The 19,003-nt window shown below is 40.8% G+C and overlaps 3 protein-coding genes across 10 annotated transcripts; 1 reads left to right on the forward strand and 2 right to left on the reverse strand.

The window, feature by feature from the left end:
* Window positions 1-895: 895 nt before the first annotated feature.
* LOC116598991 (60S ribosomal protein L29-like) lies at window positions 896-5,808 on the reverse strand. Of its 3 annotated transcripts, none has more exons than XM_032358555.1 (2): window positions 5,724-5,808; window positions 896-1,424 (listed from the first exon to the last, which is right to left on the reverse strand). In XM_032358555.1, exons 1-2 carry the CDS (start codon window positions 5,743-5,745, stop codon window positions 910-912), a joined length of 537 nt encoding a protein of 178 aa, XP_032214446.1. In that variant the 5' UTR covers window positions 5,746-5,808; the 3' UTR covers window positions 896-909. The 3 variants fall into 3 exon arrangements, with proteins under 3 accessions (XP_032214446.1, XP_032214448.1, XP_032214447.1); XM_032358557.1 differs by lacking the exon at window positions 5,724-5,808 and adding an exon at window positions 5,680-5,698; XM_032358556.1 differs by lacking the exon at window positions 5,724-5,808 and adding an exon at window positions 5,552-5,642.
* Window positions 5,809-5,872: 64 nt separating this feature from the next.
* HYLS1 (HYLS1 centriolar and ciliogenesis associated) lies at window positions 5,873-16,548 on the forward strand. Of its 4 annotated transcripts, XM_032358550.1 has the most exons (4): window positions 5,875-6,048; window positions 7,960-8,009; window positions 13,744-13,859; window positions 15,228-16,547. In XM_032358550.1, exons 3-4 carry the CDS (start codon window positions 13,846-13,848, stop codon window positions 16,153-16,155), a joined length of 942 nt encoding a protein of 313 aa, XP_032214441.1. In that variant the 5' UTR covers window positions 5,875-6,048; window positions 7,960-8,009; window positions 13,744-13,845; the 3' UTR covers window positions 16,156-16,547. The 4 variants fall into 4 exon arrangements, with proteins under 4 accessions (XP_032214444.1, XP_032214445.1, XP_032214441.1 ...); XM_032358553.1 differs by lacking the exon at window positions 13,744-13,859 and having other exon boundaries at window positions 5,873-6,048; window positions 15,228-16,548; XM_032358551.1 differs by lacking the exon at window positions 7,960-8,009.
* Window positions 10,059-18,743, reverse strand: PUS3 (pseudouridine synthase 3). Of its 3 annotated transcripts, XM_032358547.1 has the most exons (5): window positions 18,547-18,743; window positions 12,794-13,218; window positions 12,115-12,680; window positions 10,837-11,027; window positions 10,386-10,696 (listed from the first exon to the last, which is right to left on the reverse strand). In XM_032358547.1, the coding sequence occupies exons 2-5, from the start codon at window positions 13,166-13,168 to the stop codon at window positions 10,386-10,388; spliced, it is 1,443 nt and encodes a 480-aa protein (XP_032214438.1). In that variant the 5' UTR covers window positions 13,169-13,218; window positions 18,547-18,743. The 3 variants fall into 3 exon arrangements, with proteins under 3 accessions (XP_032214440.1, XP_032214439.1, XP_032214438.1); XM_032358549.1 differs by lacking the exon at window positions 12,794-13,218 and having other exon boundaries at window positions 10,059-10,696; window positions 18,547-18,586; XM_032358548.1 differs by lacking the exon at window positions 18,547-18,743 and having other exon boundaries at window positions 10,059-10,696; window positions 12,794-13,168.
* Between the last annotated feature and the right edge of the window lie 260 nt (window positions 18,744-19,003).

Below are 19,003 nucleotides of genomic sequence, written 5' to 3' on the forward strand. Positions count from 1 at the left end.
ATTTTCATAACAACCTTATGAAGGAAATCAGATTATCATCTCCATTTTAAAAGTGAGAAAATCGAATCAAAGAGAGACTATATAACTTGCCCAAGTCACAGAACTAGGGAGTGGAAGAGTCAGAATTTGAGCCCAGAAATATGACTTCAGAGCCTATACTACTACTGTGCTATACCCTTCCATATCATTAAATGTGTTACAGAAGGAATCTGAAAATGAAATAATTAGGGCTGAACTAGTGATGAGTAGTAAAAAGGAAATGGAAGTGAGAGAGATGAGGGTTTAAAAGGAAATAAATAGCAGAACTTGGTAACTGTAAGATATATGAGGGTGAGAAAGAGTAAAAAATGATCACTACTTAAATGTTGGAAGCCTGGGGAAATGATGATACCACTGAAAGGAATATGGTATCGTAAGGGTGAATCCAGAGGGAAACAAAGAATAGTATTTTAGATATGTTGTATTTGGGAAGACGAAGATACTCAACTAGAAATCTTAGTACACAGCTAAGATCAATTGTAGAAACCAGTAAAGAGGTAAGAGTTGGAAATTAAGATTTTGAAATTATCTCATATAAAATTAGTGGAAGCAATAAAACTATTAAGCTCTCGGGGCACCTGGGTGGCTCAGTCAGTTAAGCATCCGACTCTTGATTTCAGCTTAGGTTATGATCTCATGGGTGAGAGACTGAGCCTCATAATGGGCTCTGCACTCAGCAGGGAGTCTGTTGAGATTCCTTCTCCTCTGCCCCTCCCCCGCTCTCTCTCTCTCTAATAAATAAAATCTTTTTTTTTGACAGATCCTGCCGGTTTATTTGTACAAATAGCATAGGAGGACACCAGCCCCATGTGGATAGAAGCCCAGGGGTCATACCAGTCCTTCTGTCCTCACACTGGCACACAGAAGCCTCTACACTGGAGCCTTTGTGGGGGCTTGGGCACCTTTGGGAGGCTGAGCTGCAGCAGGAGCAGGAGCTGGAGCTGGAGCCGGAGTTGCAGCAGAAGACTGGGACTTGGTTTGGGCCTTGGCCTTGGACTTTGGCCGGCAGAGCCTGAGACCCTTGGCAATGCGGGCACCAGCACGTTTCCCGAGCTTGGGGTGAGCGATGTAGGCAAGTCGATTGAGCTTCTGGCTGCCGCCCTTTGGGTTCTTGGGCTTGACGAGGGCCTTGATAGCCTCGGCACGTGCACTCATGGCCTTGGCGTTGTTGGCCTGCATCTTCTTCAGACCCTTCTTGTTGTGCTTCTTGGCAAAGCGCATGTTCCTCAGGAACCTGGGGTCTACCCCCTTAAGAGATTCATATCTTTGGGACTGGGGTTTCTTGATGCCATTTCTGTGCCATTTTGGTGACTGGTTGTGCGTGGTGTGGTTCTTGGACGTGGCCATGTCTGCACCGAAGCCCGCGGCTGCTGAAGTGCCTTGGGCTGGAAGAGAAAGGGACTCAAATAAATAAAATCTTAAAAACAAAACAAAACAACTATTAACTCTCCAAGGGGGAGACAAAGGACCACTTTGGAAACCTGCAACAATTAAGAGGCAGAAGGGAGATGAGGGGAGAACCAGGACAGGGAAGTCTCAAAGAGTTCACCAGATGAGTTTCAAGAAGAGAGTAGTCTTTCTTCTCTTTTCACTCTATATTCTGTCCTGGAAGATCTCATTCTCACTCATTACTTTAATAACTATCCAGCCACACGTAAATATTACAAGGCCATACCTTGCATCTAACCTCTACATCAGATTTCTAACTGCCTAATTTTACCTTCACCTGGATGTCTCAAGGGCATCTCAAATTCACCATGCCCAAAACCTAACTGTCTCTTAAAATATGGTCTTCTTCCAATATTCCCTATCTCAGAAAGTGGCATCCAGTTTCAAAACCTAGAAACCTACAAATAATCGATGACCTCTTTCATACATCAACCCCAGCCAATTCATGGTCACATCATTTAGGGTTTTATCCAGTAAATCTCTCTATCTGTCCTCTTCCTGCTATCTTTGGCTATTAACATCCTAACCTAAGCCACAACCATCTACTGCCTAGAATACTGCAACTGCCTCCAATTTGGACTTCATATAATCTTGCCCTCCTCAAACACATTTTCAATGCACCGAAGATGAAATTTCAAATCCACACCTGAGTATGTCATATAACCCATCCCAATCTGCACTTTAGAGTTTCCATAGTTCTTACAATAAAGATTGAATTCTTTGTCTTGGCCTACATGATCTACATAATCTCGCCCTTGCCTACCTCTCCAGTCTCATCTCTACCCTGTCTCTTTGCTGGTCTTTTTTTCAATTTCTTTAATCTTCCAAGCTTCTACCCCCAACAGGCCTTTGCAAATGCTTTCCCTCTCCTTAGAAATCTTCTTTCACCCCCATCTGTCCTCTCCACAACATCTCCCCTGCTCACCCTTTAGCTCTTTGTTCAGTGGCACTATGTTAAATCTCTCCTTTATTAGATGTTTTTGTTAGACCATTTGCCTCTCCTTAGCACTGAACATAGCTGTAATTTTATAATAACCTGTGATTGTTTGATAAATGTAATTTTCTTCAGTCTAACTGGAAGCTTCATAAGGGAGGCAGATCATGTCTTTTTTATTCATCATCAAATCACTAAGACATATAGTACAGTACCTATCATAGGTATCATGAAACCAAATAAAGGATATGTCATTTAAGATGGAGCTGAGAGGCCAAAAAGGGACAGTCTCATGTCCTACCACTGCTCACTGTCAATTGTAGATCCCCAATAAGAAGAGATGTGCCTTGCATTCCCAAAAGAAGCAGCCTATACTTGACTACCCCAGAAAAAGGAAGGAGGCTTTTCCCACATGGCTGGCAACAGCCTAGCCAATGAGAGACTGCCACCACTCAGCGAATGAAAATCTGCAATACTTCAAATTTCCAGTTTACTCCAATAAACTTTTTGCTTAAAACAGCCGCCCTGGGGCGCCTGGGTGGCTCAGCGGATTAAGCCACTGCCTTCGGCTCAGGTCATGATCTCAGGGTCCTGGGATGGAGTCCCACATTGGGCTCTCTGCTTGGCGGGGAGCCTGCTTCCCTTCCTCTCTCTCTCTCTCTGCCTGCCTCTCTGTCTACTTGTGATCGCTCTCTGTCAAATAAATAAATAAAAATCTTTAAAAGAAAAAAAAAAAAGCCGCCCTTCCCAACGTCTTCCTTTTCTTTATAAAAGAACATTCTTCTCCTTTGTTCTGTGTACTTGCCCATCATTTTGCTATATCTTGCATGTCCTGAGTTGCAATCCCCTGCTATTCCTAAATAAACATTTTTGGTGGCAAAAAAACCTGACAGTTTTACTTCTAAGGTTAACAGTGTTCAATACTTACTGAATAAATTATCAAACACTCTCAAAAAAATAAGAGAATGGGAAATGAGCAAAATACCTGGGGATGACCATTAAGAAGTACATTAGCAATATCTGAGAGCACAGTTTGAATATCGTGATGCGGGTGGAATGTCAGCAATGAGAATAGAGACAAGGTGGACAAGGAGGCTGGCAGAAGGCAGTGGGGGAGCAGCATCCAAAGAGCTGTTTTCATTTTGCTTTTCTTTAGGCCAGTGTTCTATTTCCAAGACTGAAAGAAGGACCAATTGCAGACGTCAGAGACAAGAGATAATGAGTCTACAGAGACCTGCTACAGTTGAAGGAGTTTGAAAATGTCAACAAACAGGTGAGGTAAGCAAACATATCACAAAGGAGGGATTAACTTAAGCATGACAATATAACCAGCTAAAAGTATTATTTCAAGGCAAAGATAAAACTGCTGCTGGGTTAATAAACAGCTAATCCTAAGCAAGAGAAGCATCTGAACAAGAGCTGTTATAACCAAAAGGTAAGGAAACCATATTAAACTGTGTTCATCAGCAAAATCCAGATTATGGGAAACTCCACAGGACCAACAACAAGGTTCTCTCAACAAACTGCACAAGAAGGGAGGAGGAACTTATAAAGGAAACTTAAAAGATCAGCCAATCACAATGTATATACTTGGTTGGATCCTGGTTCAAACAAGCAAATTAAAGAAAAAAAAATGAGACAAGTAGAAAATTGAACACTGGCTATTTGATGATATTAAGGAAATACCTTAGCTATTTTAGGTGTGATAATAGTACTGTGGTTATGCTTTTAAAAAGTCCTTTTTTAAAGTAATCATATTGTAATATTTATAGATTTTAGATGCCTGACACTTGCTTCAAAATGATACAAGAGGAGGTACATGGATAGTGATATAGAAGCAACAAGACTGATCATGAGTTAATAATTATTGGAACTAGGCACTAAGTTCATGGGGCTTCCTTATATACGAGTTTTTTGGTTTTTTTTTTAATGTGTTTGGAAGCTTCCTTTATGTTTTTAAGGACACAATATGGTTTTTAAGAATAGGATCTTCTTCCATATACTCAATTTGAGATGGCTTTGGTTAAGGTTTCTTGACCTGGGTTCAGTGGATTTCAGAGAATCATGAAGATTACGAAATCAGATCTAGGCAAAATTGGAGCATGAAGTGGTCCACCAAAACACAAGGGTTGAGTTGAACAAAAGATACCACTTAAAATATGACAGGAAATAGATCCTTCTGGTTGTTATTAATTAAAGGTTTTCAAAGATCGAACTTTATCATAAAGGATGACAAGAAGATAACTGATGGTGGAGGTAAGGAGCATGTTGAATGATCAAAGCAGCAGGTAAGAAAAATGACTGTGCTCTTGTCTTCAAGACAGATTAGGAAGATTTGATGTCAAAGAAAAATCATACAGGTACAAGATGACCAAACTAGAACAAGGGATATTTACTCATGAAGAAAGAAAAGAATGTGTGGTACTAAAGTAGTGTTGATATTGGAGATCTAGGGGGTAGGGTCATTCAAATCTTTACAACCCACTTTCTGCCATCTTGTTCCTTTTTCTTACCCCCCAACAAATGCAAAGTGACTTAGAGGTCATGCAAAGGCCCCGACTAAGGGGGAAAGTGATTGGAGGAAAAGGATGAAATATTATCCGCTCCCTCTCACTGAATCCTGGGTTTAAGAAATAATATAAATTTGTCAACTGGCACCTGCCTGCTTGTGTGAAGTGGGATACAGAACGCTCAGCCTTGGAGGACAAACTGTTCAGCTACGTTTCAGGGCAATGACTAGAACATCGAGTCGTAGGGACATCTAGGGATTTTCTTTCCTAGATCTCATCCTCAGCGATTCCCAAAGCGGGTACATATACCAAAAACATTTTTGTTTTTAAAGAATAAGATATGGGAAGGGAGTAGACGGGGGCATTCGGGAGGAAAACCGCGAGCGCTGTTCTAGCAAGAAGTCAGTGTGGCTGGAGCACGGGTGCAGACGAACGTCGGTAGGGACAGGACCTACGACAATGGGTCCGCCAGCCTTGGGAGTCTCGGAAAGCACTCAGTGCAGTCTGTTTTTAAACAGAACCTGCGTGGGTCAGAACCCAGGTGCGCCGTCTGAAGAGGCGGATCGCTGGAGATGGCTCCAGCTGAGCTCCGAGAGCCTTCCCTGCCGACGCCACCCACCCCCGCAGCCTTCCGGAGTTGAGAATAGAGACGCCGTCCACTCAGGTGGATTGAACGCTAAGGCCGCCCCTGCCAAACCCCAGCTAACTAGCCGTTAACGAAGGTTACAGAGTCCCCTCCTTCCCCACCCGTGCGCCTGAAGACGACGCAGCCACGGTTCCGGGTAACGCACCGGTACAACGAAAAAGGAGCATTCCCGAATCTACGCCTCAGATCCCGGGCTTCCTCCCGCCAGTCGGGGAAGGGCAAGAGAAAATGAGCACCAATCAGAATGTACACATGGAAGACGACAACCCTCACAGCCAATACGAAGGCTAGAGGGCGGTGCCGAGTTCTCGGGTTCGCTCTTCTGATTTAAACCGCGGCTGCAGGGCGGTTAACTGAAGCCTCGGCGCGTGAGCAGGCCGTGCGCCTGCGCGAGCTACGGGACACTAACGGAAGCCTGCGGAGCTTGGCTATCCCGGACTCGGTGCGGCGAACGGACCTTGACGGGGCAGGTAAGCCGGCAGGCGCTGGAATAGGGGGCGCACGGGCCCGGGAGGGCTGGCTGCCCGCTGCTGTGGAGAGGTCGGGTTTTGAAAAGCGCTGAATGGGAGTTTACCCCCGGCGGGGTTGGGAAACGCCTGAGATTCCTGCTGAACCCAGGTTTACTGCTCCCCAAGGCAGGTGTAAGCTCTCTCGTGCCCTTGGCACGTCTGAGCCCCTCGAGGTCACCGTGGGCGCCCACTGCCTGACTGGTGGCTGCAGCGGTTGCATGTCGGTGGCCCAGAGGGCGGCGGGGGGCGGTGCCGCCGAGGGAGCCAGGTTCCCCGGAGGCCGCGAGCATCCGAGGCGACAACCACGCCCGGGGCCAGGTGGGTACACGATCGTCTTTGTTGTCTTGCGGGAACCAGAGTCTTTCCAACCCCTGGTTACGCCCTTTGTGAACTTCTGGGTGTCACGGTGCGTGCACCTCTCTCCCTAATGAGTTAGGATAGTGTGGAGAATCGAAGAACCCTATAGTCCTACCCCAGATGAAAATACACCTTTTTTCGGATTATAAAGTTATACAGCCGCATTGTTTTTAGAAATAAATTCAAGAAGTACGAACGTACTTAAAGAAAAAAATACTAGATAATCTGCAAAATATAAGCTGTTCTATCTTCTATGTGAAAGTTTCTCCCTAAGTAAAGGGAAAGGCTTACCAGGTCTTTGTATTAAAAAGTAGAATTTACAGTTACCTGTGGGCTTTACTAAAGTTTATACTTATTTACAAATATCCATCTTCATACATTCAAGAAAAGGAGAGTGCGTAATTTAAATGCAAAGAAAACAGGTTAATCACTGAATATATAGTACATATGCCATTAAAAAAGAAGACAAAACAAAACAAAAAACGCTCTCAGGGCTTCCGTGTTGGAGATCTTCATAGCCCGGGCAGAGTCCTATTTCATTTCTGTCCCTGCTTTATTTAGCTATTCTTAGGTAGTTTTGTATTGCATGAACATTGAAATAAATCGTGCAATACTTCTCACAGAGTACCATTTTATTTGTATATGTATCTTACATATAAAACATATTGCATGTTATATATTCATATATAATGTGTACAATCTCATTTAAACCTCACCACCTATTGGAATAATTCCATTTTTCCAGTGAAGAAAGGAAGATCTAAGGACTATTTCTATCAGTTATTAGTCCCTATCTTGAGTCAGAAGCTGAAATTCCCAAATATTACTTCAGATAACTTAGGTACTTTTGCAAAGTTACATTTTGGGATTCATCATTGCTTCATCTATGATGATTGTCCAAAGTTTATGGTAACTACCAAAAAATATCACTAAATTCTTATTATACTAGATTTTACTTAATATATTATTAAGACCTTGATCCTCTACCTCCCTTGCCTCTATAGAATCTCCCAAGCATGGCTTTTAGTGTTTTTTGTCCCATGTATCATTTCTGTAGAGTTGATTTTTTTGTGTTTTTTTTGTTTTGTTTTGTTTTTAGATTATATTTATTCATTTGACAGAGAAAGAGAGCACAAGCAAGGGGAGTGGCAGGCTTCCTGCCAAGCTGGGAGCCCAACTCAGGGCTTGATTCCAGGACCCCGGATCATGACCAGTTGCCCAAATGACTGAGCCACCCAGGTACCCCTAGAGTTGATGGTTTTTGGTTTTTTTTTCCTTTTTTAAGATTTTATTTATTTATTTGACAGACAGAGATCACAAGTAGGCAGAGAGGCAGGCAGAGAGAGAGGAGGAAGCAGGCTCCCCGCAGAGCAGAGAGCTCCATGCGGGGCTTGATCCCAGGACCCAGGGATCATGACTTGAGCCGAAGGTAGAGGCTTTAATCCACTGAGCCACCCAGGCGCCCTGAGTTGCTGTTTTTTAAAATAGTGATTTCATAAACTGTTTTCTTTCCAGGTTTTTCTTTAACTTGAAAACTAATGGCAGTGGAGGTACACTGAAATAAGGTAGGAAATTGAAAAAACGAAATGTTTTCGTTTGTCCTTACCTCAGAATTAAAGGAGAAAGCAATACTTTAAGAACATTCAGGGCATTATGAAATGTTGGTAGATCAGGTTCCAAAAACCAATGACCTGATTCAAAATCTAGATGACCTGCATTGTACAACTGGCTAGTAAGAATAAAGCTTAGTTATTTTGTACCACTATTTTCCCATCTCTAAAATAAGGATCTTTTCCAGTTTCTACTCTGCTAGAATGTAAAAGCTATGATGTGTCGTCTTCAGTATGACAAGGTCACTTGACTTTTCTACTATTTTACATTCTAAACCTGAAAGTTTTTCAGTGAAGTCTTGTGTCTTTGGCCTACCCACTACTAAGCTTCTGTGGCACTTCCACAGCATCAGTTAACTCTGTTCATGTTAATATTCTTTGTAATTGTCCCATATGTTGTCTTAACTAGCAGCTTGAGGGTATAAACCATATTTGTATCCCTAGAGTTTTGAACCTAAGTAGGAACAGTTTGTTGATTGGTAAGACTTTGAATCTCAAATATACAATATAATTCATAAATGTACAGAAGTGTTACACTTTACAGTGATGAAGATTGAGGCAAAAGGTATATGAGTTCATTTGATTTGATGTTTATTATTTTAATGGCTAGAAGTTCTAGTGTATCATTTTAAAAGAACTTTGAACTCTTGAGTAAATACTGGTGTTAATATTCTGAGGGTTACTTAACCAGCTTTGAGAACAAAGCCCCTTATTTTCCTGTCCCTTGTGTCTTAGATGTGCTTAAGTCTGAAACCTAGTGTTATCCTGAAAGCCACCCTACTTTTGAACCTCACATTTACTCAACCATAAAACCCGGTTTCTCCTTTCTTAATTTCAAAATTCATCTACTTCTTTCCATCCCCTTACTATAAATCTGGTCTAGGCCATCATCATCTAATTCCTTGATTATTCTAACTGGCTCCTACCTGGTACCACTGTCTTGCCCTCTTACAATCCACACCATAACCAGAGCAGTATTTCTGTATCCCTGCTTGTATTTTTTTCCAGTGGCCTCTCAAGATAAAAATCTAAGCTTTTTTCAGGAAGCCTACAGGACTCTACAAACATGACCCTTGCTCCTTTCCTAAACTATGCTCTTGTCAGTGTCAAGCCATACTCCTGTATTTACAGTTACTTGCAGGTAAAATGCTGCTCTCTCTCATGCTTTATACAAACTGCAACTTCTGCCTTGGACACACTTAAAGTTTTGCTTCTTTATCCCAACTTTAACTGGCTCTCCCTTGTTCTGCAAGATTTAGCTTGGAAATCTCTTTTTAAGAGTTTTCCTTAAACCACTGTGCCAGGGGGTGGTAAACTCTATGGCCTATTTTTATATGGCCCATGAACTAAGCTAAGAATATTTTTTTACATATGTACAAGGTTTTAAAGAAGAAAAAGATGGGGGCACCTGGGTGGCTCAGTCAGTTAAGCATCTGGTTTCTGCCCAGGTCCTGATCGAGGGTCCAAGGATTGAGTCCCACATAAAGCTCCCTCTCCCCGTTCCTGCTGTTTGTGCTCTCTCAAATAAATAAAAATCTATTAAAAAAAAAAAAAAAGACTCTAACCAGGACTGTTTGTGACTCACAGCACTAGACTGATAAGCCTTGTAAGCTTTATTCACTTAGGTCACTTTCATGTCATAGTGTGCCTTTTGTAAATGAATGTACCAAATATTTAACTAAATTTCTTACTTTTAATTTCTCTCTTAAAAAATAAGACACTCAGGGGCACCTGTGTGGTTCAGTGGGTTAAAGCCTCTGCCTTCGGCTCAGGTCATCATCTCAGGGTCATGGGATTGAGCCCCGCATCAGGCTGTCTGCTCAGCAGGGAGCCTGCTTCCCCCTCTCTCTCTGCCTGCCTCTCTGCCTACTTGTGATCTCTGTCTGTCAAATAAATAAAATCTTTAAAAAAAAAAAAAAAGACACTCAGGCAAAGCTCTTTATGAGAATTCAGATAAGTAGGGAATATCTCATTGGTTTTTTAAAAAGACAGCATAACAAATTAGACACTTACAGAATCAGGCTTTAATAAACTTGAACACAAGGCACAGGTTCCCATGTGTATGTAAACTCTCCATTTCACAATTGCTCTTTGCATCTTCTATCTCTTAAACCTTTTGGGGAGGAATGAGAATGTTTGAACTCTTATTCAGGCTAAAACATCTTTTATAGGGCTTAATAGTCTTTGGGTTTGCAGGGGAATGGTTTTTTTTTGTTTCTTTTTTTCAAAGAACTAATCATCTGAATTTTAGGACTTCAGCACATGCTTTGTTGTATTTCTTTTCTGTTCACCTACCACTAGCTAGTTCTTGCCTCCTAGATCCTGTTAGAGTTAACTGATGCTTTTAATTTCTGTATCAACACAGACTCTCTTTGTTGGTTTCTCCAAAAGAGTATTTTCTTCTTCCATTGTATCATCACAGTCCCTTTTGGCTTTTGTTTCTTCCTCATGGAATAAAGGTGGGTGCTCGATGCGTCCCCTACGTACAAAATGCTGGATCCGGGATTCTAATCCTTGGCATTTAGGACGATCCATTAGGGGTTTATATGTGCGCATTTTCACTCCTTCTACAAAGGCACTGGTCTGCTTTATGACAGAGGGCTTAACATTTTTCCATTCTATCACTCCATCCATCTTTGGTCCTATAATATATACAATCAGATATTACATGGATGCATACCACAATAGAATCACCGCAAATGTTATATAACCTTCCTCCCCCCATAGCCCATATAACTTTAGTTCTAGTAAGAAATTGTATCCTAGGATTTTCCTGTCATACCTGTCCCACAGGGTACTGCAATGGAGTCCAGTCCTTGTAGCATGCTATACAACATGTGCGTTTTAACAGCATGATTAGCCCATAGTTGTTGTAGATGGGTAACATTGAACTCCTGAACCTCCCGGTCATAAATCCACTTGATATTTTCAAACTTACAATCATACAAGACTAGAGGAAATTCTACAGCCATACTAGAGAAGAAAAGAGGTAAGAAACAAGGGTGTGAAAATACACAGCAGCCATCTAACAGCCTTGTATTTTAAGAACAAGGTTGGGGGAGTAGGTAATTGGGTTAAAAGGAGGGGGGGAAACTTCATCAGTATCAAGTAAAAGATAAATAAAAACGATCCCTCACCTTGAACAACTTTATAATTAAGAGAAAGAAAAAAACAACAAACCATAGATCAACTAGTTAGGCTTGATCTATATTAGGGTAAATTTCAGTGGTAACAGGTCACCTACAAGTGAGCTGACTCGTCTCAACCCTAATGCTATGAAATTATTTTTTATATTTTTCCAAACTTGTTAATTTTCTATGATATGAAGGAAAAAGTAGATTTCACTGCTTAGGAATGAATTGTTGGTTGATATGACTTCAGCCTGCTCTTAAAAGAAAAGTCTGACTATTCTTTCCATCTTTCCTACCATTTCCAACACTGAAAATTAGGAAAAATTCAAAAGTACAATAATGTAGAGCAAGGAAGATTTAATAAGAATAGTTGGAATCCTTACCTTCAAACTTCACCAGAATCTAAAAATAATACCTCTCAGCATAAATTCAGGGGGAAAAAGATTTAGAAATGAATGTTACTTTATTTAAGGGGCCTGGTACCAACACCCATTTCCTACTAAGGATACAGAACGAGAGAAGATAAAGATAGCCCTCCTGCATGTTTATAACATTCTACAAGATAGATTAAATTCTTCATGAAGGGGCACCTGGGTGGCTCAGTGGGTTAAGCCACTGCCTTCCGCTCAGGTCATGATCTCAGAGTCCTGGGATCGAGTCCCGCATTGGGCTCTCTGCTCAGCAGGGAGCCTGCTTCCCTCTCTCTCTCTCTGCCTGCCTCTCTGTCTACTTGTGATCTCTCTGTCAAATAAGTAAATAAAATCTTTAAAAAAAAAAATTCTTCATGAAGACAAAATAAGTGACCTAGTTAATCAGACAGTTGTTGGGAGAGGAAGATATGTTAACCTTTAGTTATATAAAATGTTTAATATATTTTTAAAAATTCTAAAGGCAACAGTTTTGGGTTTTTTGTTTTGTTTTTAACTTACCTGTACTGAGGTTTCTGGGGGTTTTTCTCTACATTCAGGAGCTCACCAATAATCTCTGGCTTCTCCATTCCTTGGCCAATCAGAAAAAGGATAGCCATCATACAGCGGACTTGATGATAAAGGAATGCCTGGCCAATCACTTCAAACTGACATAACTGGAAAGGTTCTTGCCATGTCTCCCCATCCAGGGTCTGGCCCACTAGCTGTACTTGAGCAGACAAAATAGTCCTCTGAAAATTTATAACTCCATTGGCTACATCCATTTTACATAAGTTCCTAAAATCATGTGTGCCAACGTACTTCTGAGCTGCATAGTTCATGGTTAAAATGTCTAAATCAGCACGAGGGAAAAAATAGCGGTAAGTCCGCTCCAGACAGCTGAACCTAGCACTGAAGCTAGGTTCCACAGGGGCCCAGGCCAGCACACGGATGTCTGGAGGGAGTACCCGATTGAGAATGTGGGTATAGCGAATCTCTTTAGCAGCATCGTAGACGTCATCTTTTACATTACAATCCTCTGAAGCCCTGCCCTTCAGAAAGTGAGAACGAAGGTCGAGAGAAATCACCTGTGGAATTAAAGAAAGATGTTTGTTTTGGAGACACAATCTGAATTCTTAATATGTAACACCTAGAATATGTTGGTGTTGCTGGCTTTGAGAAAGAACATAGTGGCCCTTACCTGTCCGAAGGCACTAACTCCTTTGTCTGTTCGCCCGCACCGGTGATAGTTGGACGTCTGTCTGCTTTCTACTAGTCGAGTCTTTGTTAGAGCCTCAAACAGTTTCTCTTCAATTGTATTGTTTGTGTTCTCCTGACTGGCAAAACCCTGGTATCCCCAGCCCAGATAGGCTATCTTTAGGGCTACATGTCTTCGACCATGAGCACTGAAATCAAATGCACGCTTAGCTTTTCCAGCTGCTAAAGAATTTTCTCTCACATTTGAATCTTTGTTGTTAGCCTGTTCTTTTTTAAGCCTTTGTACCTCCTGCTCCAGTTCTTGCACTCTTTTTAGGAGTTTCTCAGTCTGGGTTCTATGTATGTCATTTTCAGCCATGATAAGACAACCAACCCCAGGAATAAAGGAATCATACAGGTCCACTCTGCCTGAAAAGAGAGTAAAAGGACACAACAGTTTCAATGTGAATTACTTTGGTGATGTCAGTATCATTCCATTATGTGCAAATAGTACCTAAGATTTAATTTAATGCCTAAAGGATATATTTTGCTTCTGTCCAGGGAGATAAGAATTGGCTTAATTATTGTGGGTTGATCATCCACATTCTTCTTTTCCATCCTGTCTGGCCAGTTCACAGGCAAAAAGGAAAGGGGGGGAGGGATTAAGAAATAGTGAGCTGGCGTTAAAGTTTTGTCAGAATTTAGGGAAAATGTCTGTAGATCCCATTTCTCTCTCTCCTTCATTAGCTGAGATGATTTAAGGACTGATGTTACTGATATTTCTTCCTTAAAACATTTCCTTCTTATTTTTCATTATACTTGTCCAATCTTTCTAATCATAAAACTGTTTATAAAGAATATATGTCTACTCTTTTTCTACTAACTTTCCAATATTTCAGATAAAATTAGTAGCTTGTATGTTCTAACATCTAATACTCAGTTCTGTCTTTAAAGGTGCTACAGTAGACTAGCCTGATTGATGAAACTTATCAATGATTGTACTTCATATTAGAAATAAAGCCTGAAGTCAAGATTTCCCCACTCTAAGCAATTTTGATGGCAGAAAAAAGGTAATAAACATCACTAGGGGTTTTTTTTTTTTTTTTTTTTTAAGTCAAACTGAATTTATACTTTGTAACTCTAGCAGTTAGTAGAGTCAGGAAAATGTAATTAAGATGTTGAAATTTCTGCTGTATTTCAAAAATATGGGGACGAATATACTATATCCTTAAATCTAGGACAGTGCTAGACAATCTATAACTGACAGTCACTTTAGTTATGGACTGTCTCCAAATCCCTACTAAGGCCATGTTATCTAATTCTTGGCAGCTCATTTAATTTTTGGCCTTGAAGAGTTTCTTGTATCTATGATGATTAAAAGTTTAAATAAATAAAAAAAAGGAACTATAAAAGTACTAGAAGAAAACCTTTTTTATAGTTTTGTAATGGTAAGAGCATTTCTAAGTAAGATCCTGCAGAAGCACAGAAACTGCAGAAAACCAAAAAAATACGACTACCTAAAAAAAAAAAAAAAAAAACCCTTGAAAACTGGACAAGCAAAAAATAAAATCAGAAGGTAAACAAACTTGGAAGAAAAATAATTACGGCAAAGGGCTAATTTGCCTAGTACAGAAGTATTTCTATGCATATCACTGCTTTTCTGATGGTTTTGGATTAAGTCACTCATAGTTAAAAGCAACCAAACTGCCTGAGTTAGACTTCCAACTCCACCACTTACTAGCTGTGTAACCTTGGGCTAGTTATTTAGCCTTTCTGTGCTCCATGTTACACATCTGTTGAAAGTAGATAATAAGAGTACCAGTTCCTCACAGGTGAGGGATTACATGAATTAATAAATGTTAAGCACACAGAAGAATGCTGGATATATAATGTGCCCCTCTAAGTGTATGTCTGTTAAGCTTTATGCCCCATGTCATGTAAGTCACAAGTTTTTTGTTTGTTTTTTTAAGATTTTATTGAGAGAAACAAAGTGTGAGCAGGTACAGAGATAGAGAATCTCAATCTGACCCTGGGCAGATGAAGGCCCTGATCTCATGAGCCAAAACCAAGTGTCAGACGCTTAACCAGCTGGGCCACCCAGGTGCCCCAAGTCACAAGCTTTTTTAATGGCAGAACTCACTTGTCCTGTCCTAGGAGCTACTAAAGGTAGCAGGAACCACCAGGCATTAGAAGGTGGGAACAAATAAGAAGAAAGTGGAAATGAAAGCAGATGATGGATTCTCTGCAGCTGAGTTAATCTTCCTCCAAACTATTACCATTTTACCCTGTACTATAATCTACATTTTATAACTCTTAGATTTATGATTGCCTTAGCCATTCTTTCTCCATCTGACTACAATAAAATAGTACATAAAAAGGGAATGAACAATTTAAGAACTGGGAATTACAGAAATCTGGTCGGTATTTTTTTCTTGCAGAAGGTTCTACAGTGAAGGGGAGCCAATGGAGGAACTCATGGGACTCGATGGACAAAAATGGGCCAATATGGATCCAGAAGAACGAATGTTGGCAGCTGCTACAGCTTTTACCCATATCTGTGCAGGGCAGGGTGAGGGAGATATCAGGAGAGATGGCCAGCCTATCCAGTATGATCCCTACAGTAAAGCTTCAGTAACCCCAGGAAAGCGACCTGCTTTTCCTATGCACCTGCAGTACCCACACATAGAAAGTAATGCCACTTCAGAAACAGCCTCCGAGGCCTCCCAAAGACTCCGAAAGCCAGTAATGAAGAGAAAGGTGTTGCGAAAGAAACCAGATGGGGAAGTATTAGTGACTGATGAGTCGATTATCAGTGAATCAGAGTCTGGTACAGAGAGTGATATGGATCTCTGGGACTTAAGACAAAGGCTGATGAGTCTACAGTGCCATGAAGACAGGGAATCCCCAGCTGACATTTCACAAAAACTTAATCTACCACATGAGTACCAAGGAATTTCTCAAGATCAGCTCATTTGCTACCTACGAAGAGAAGAAATGGGCCCTCCGGCTTATGAACAAGACCTGATTGTTGCCAGCCGACCCAAGTCCTTTATCCTCCCAAGGCTGGACCAGCTGAACAGAAACCGAGGCAAGATAGACCGGGTAGCCCGATATTTTGAGTACAAACGAGACTGGGACTCAATGAGGTTACCTGGTGAGGATCATAGAAAGGAGTTACGCTGGGGTGTCAGAGAGCAGATGCTTTCTCGAGCAGAACCCCAGTCCAAACCTCAGCACATCTATGTTCCAAACAATTACTTGGTGCCAACTGAGAAGAAAAGATCTGCCCTTCGTTGGGGTGTTCGTTGTGACCTTGCAAATGGTGTCATGCCCAGGAAGTTTCCCTTCCCGCTTTTTCCTTCTTAAAAAATTTTTTTAACCTCTTTTATGGGATTGTTTGGGGATAACCTCGTTCTTTATCTCTGTCCTTCTATTTAAATAGAAACAACTAACTTGAAAGCCCATGGAACATTATAGAGTAAGGACCTCACCCATCACTGGTCTTTCCTAGGTCTTTATCACATTGGTATCAAATACCATTTCAATTCCAAATTACACTCAAATCCATTAATTGTAAGAGAAAGCCACAGATCTACTCTTCCCTTTGTCAAGATAGCACTGTTTCTGTTCTATACTGTTTTTAATCTTTGGCCAATGTGAGCTGCTGTTTTTAAGGTTGCTGGGCATTAAGCTTATTCATTAAAGAATTGGGATTTTGTGAACTTGATCTTAGTTTTACTTATTAATACTTCCCAAAGTAAGATAATCTCAAAACTGGTCATGACTCTGCCTCCAATCATTCTCCCCATCATACTCTCACCATGTGAATATCAAGCGAAAGGAAAGGAACAAAAAACTCCTTTATGTACACAATCCTAAAGGAATGAAGAAAAGTAACAACATATTCCATTACTAAAGAAACATAGTAAATTCAGAAAATTTAAATGCTTTTTAATCGATACTCAATAACCATATTATATGCCATACTGGATTCTAACCAGTTTTATTTCAGAATTACTTCAATAATTTATTGCCCTCCCAACTGTCACTTCTAGAATACAGTGATTTTTACAATTTGCCACTGAGATTTTCTTGCAAATTATGCCTGTCACTCTGAAAAAGAATTTACTAACATCTGAACTAGATGTAGACACAAATACTGAAATGAACATGGCATATTTGGGTATGGACCAAAACACTAATTCTGTTTACCTTAAATTGGATCTATTCTTGATGCTTTTTTATTTTTTATTTTTTTTATTTGACAGAGAGAAATCACAAGTAGATGGAGAGGCAGGCAGAGAGAGAGGGAAGCAGGCTCCCTGCTGAGCAGAGAGCCCGATGCGGGACTCTATCCCAGGACCCTGAGATCATGACCTGTGCCGAAGGCAGCGGCTTAACCCACTGAGCCACCCAGGCGCCCCATATTCTTGATGCTTCTAATCCAGGGAGGAATATCTAAAATCTGGAGGTTGTGTTTTAGCACTTGAAGCCATTAGAGTGAGAGCAAAAATAGTTAGCTTGTTCAAGGGAAAACAGCTATGTAAATTAGAAATGAGTAACTGACCATGACCATTACTACCCGCTAAAATATATCTTCTCTGTAATATTTAAGCTACATCATTCAGTTCCACTGCAAGGCATTTATTGAGAAAGAAATTGTGACTCAAAGATAGATGTAGAATATGCTCACTGCAAATAAGTAAAAGCCGCAAACTCTCCAACAATAGTGAAATGATTAGATAGAATATTAGCCATTGAAAATAAGGGGAAGCTAATAAAAAAGTGCAAGTTAAATCAAAAAGGCTGTAAACTATACGGTCGCAGACGTGCACATACAAAGCACAAGGAAAAATCAAAATGTAGTGGGATTAAAAGTAGTTTTTATACTTTTAAAAACTTAAAAGCCACATTGCATTTTTATATGCAAATTACACCTAAGACCTACCTCCTTTATATTATCTCAAAGCCTAGTAAGTACCAACACAAAAAGTTTCCAGAGATCACCTAGTTTAACCATTATTTAACCAAATTAGTCCAAAGGGCTTAAGCAGGTGGTTAAGATCTGTGGCAAGAAGAGGACCTGAGCCTACAGAGCTTCCTCCAACACACCACACCCCCACCGCATACCCTAAGCCGATCTAACGCTTGCAAAGGGGCTGCGGAATTACAAGGAGGGAACTGGTGCGTACGCTGAGCATCGACTGTAAACATCAGCTATCACTGGAGTTTCAATACATCTTTTTGAAAAAAGATTTAAATCTCAAAATATTAGTAACGGAGTAAGAACGCATTTTCAACGATAAACCTTATTTTTAAAACAAAGAGGGAAGGAGGAGCAATAGCCAAAAGACCAGGAGACACGCACTTATTTATGACCAGTAACAGTGAAAAAACAATCGCGTGGAAAGCAATCTCCCAATTTGAAAAAACTGGCCACGCCTCCCTCCCCACATACTACTGGAATCCCGACCTCTACTAGTACTTAGTTTTATGAACAAACAAGAGACAGCTGAGACTTCAAGTCCAAGGGCCCTCTAAGAGTCGAACTAAGTTCTTACTGTTGTGAGTTTCTGCCAGAGTTTCAAAAAGCACCAGATACAAAAACAGGGTCCTAAGCAAGATCCCATTTCCTCCTATCAGTGCTTTGAAGATCAAGGTATGGGAAAGGGGAAAAAAGGTCCAGCTTTTTGTCCGTTTATCCGTTCCTCTTTGTATAACCCAAAAAATAATTCATCCCCAAGTCCCCTTACTTACCTTCCGGTTGTCGACCACGCAGCTTTTAGCGAGACCGGAAGCTGTCTCTTAGCGTCTTCAGCGCGCGCTCCCAGGGTCTCATGGGAAATGTAGTCCACCCTGTGGGAAATGTAGTTCCAAGAGAGGGAGGTGCAGGCTTGACGCTGAAATCTGCCTAATATTTTCTAGTTTGGCCACTCCTTCTCCACCTCCAACAAAATAGAATCTGGGGTCTATGGTAATACAAGAATAAAAGGATAAATTCCAGTGCGAAATAACGGAAAAGCAGTTTTTCAAATGTCTGCAATCCTTATATGAAAATTAACATTAAAGAACCCGGCCCGATTTTATACCTTCTTAACTTAGTAGAAAGTTATCATTGTGAGACAAACATTTGCTACTAGAATCCACATGGGAAGTCTGAAAAGGAATTTGATTAACCTCAAAATAAACGATTGAGATGCCTGAGAGTGACCCA

The sequence above is a fragment of the Mustela erminea genome, chromosome 9 (assembly GCF_009829155.1).
Source record: "Mustela erminea isolate mMusErm1 chromosome 9, mMusErm1.Pri, whole genome shotgun sequence".
Taxonomy (NCBI): Eukaryota; Metazoa; Chordata; class Mammalia; order Carnivora; family Mustelidae; genus Mustela; species Mustela erminea.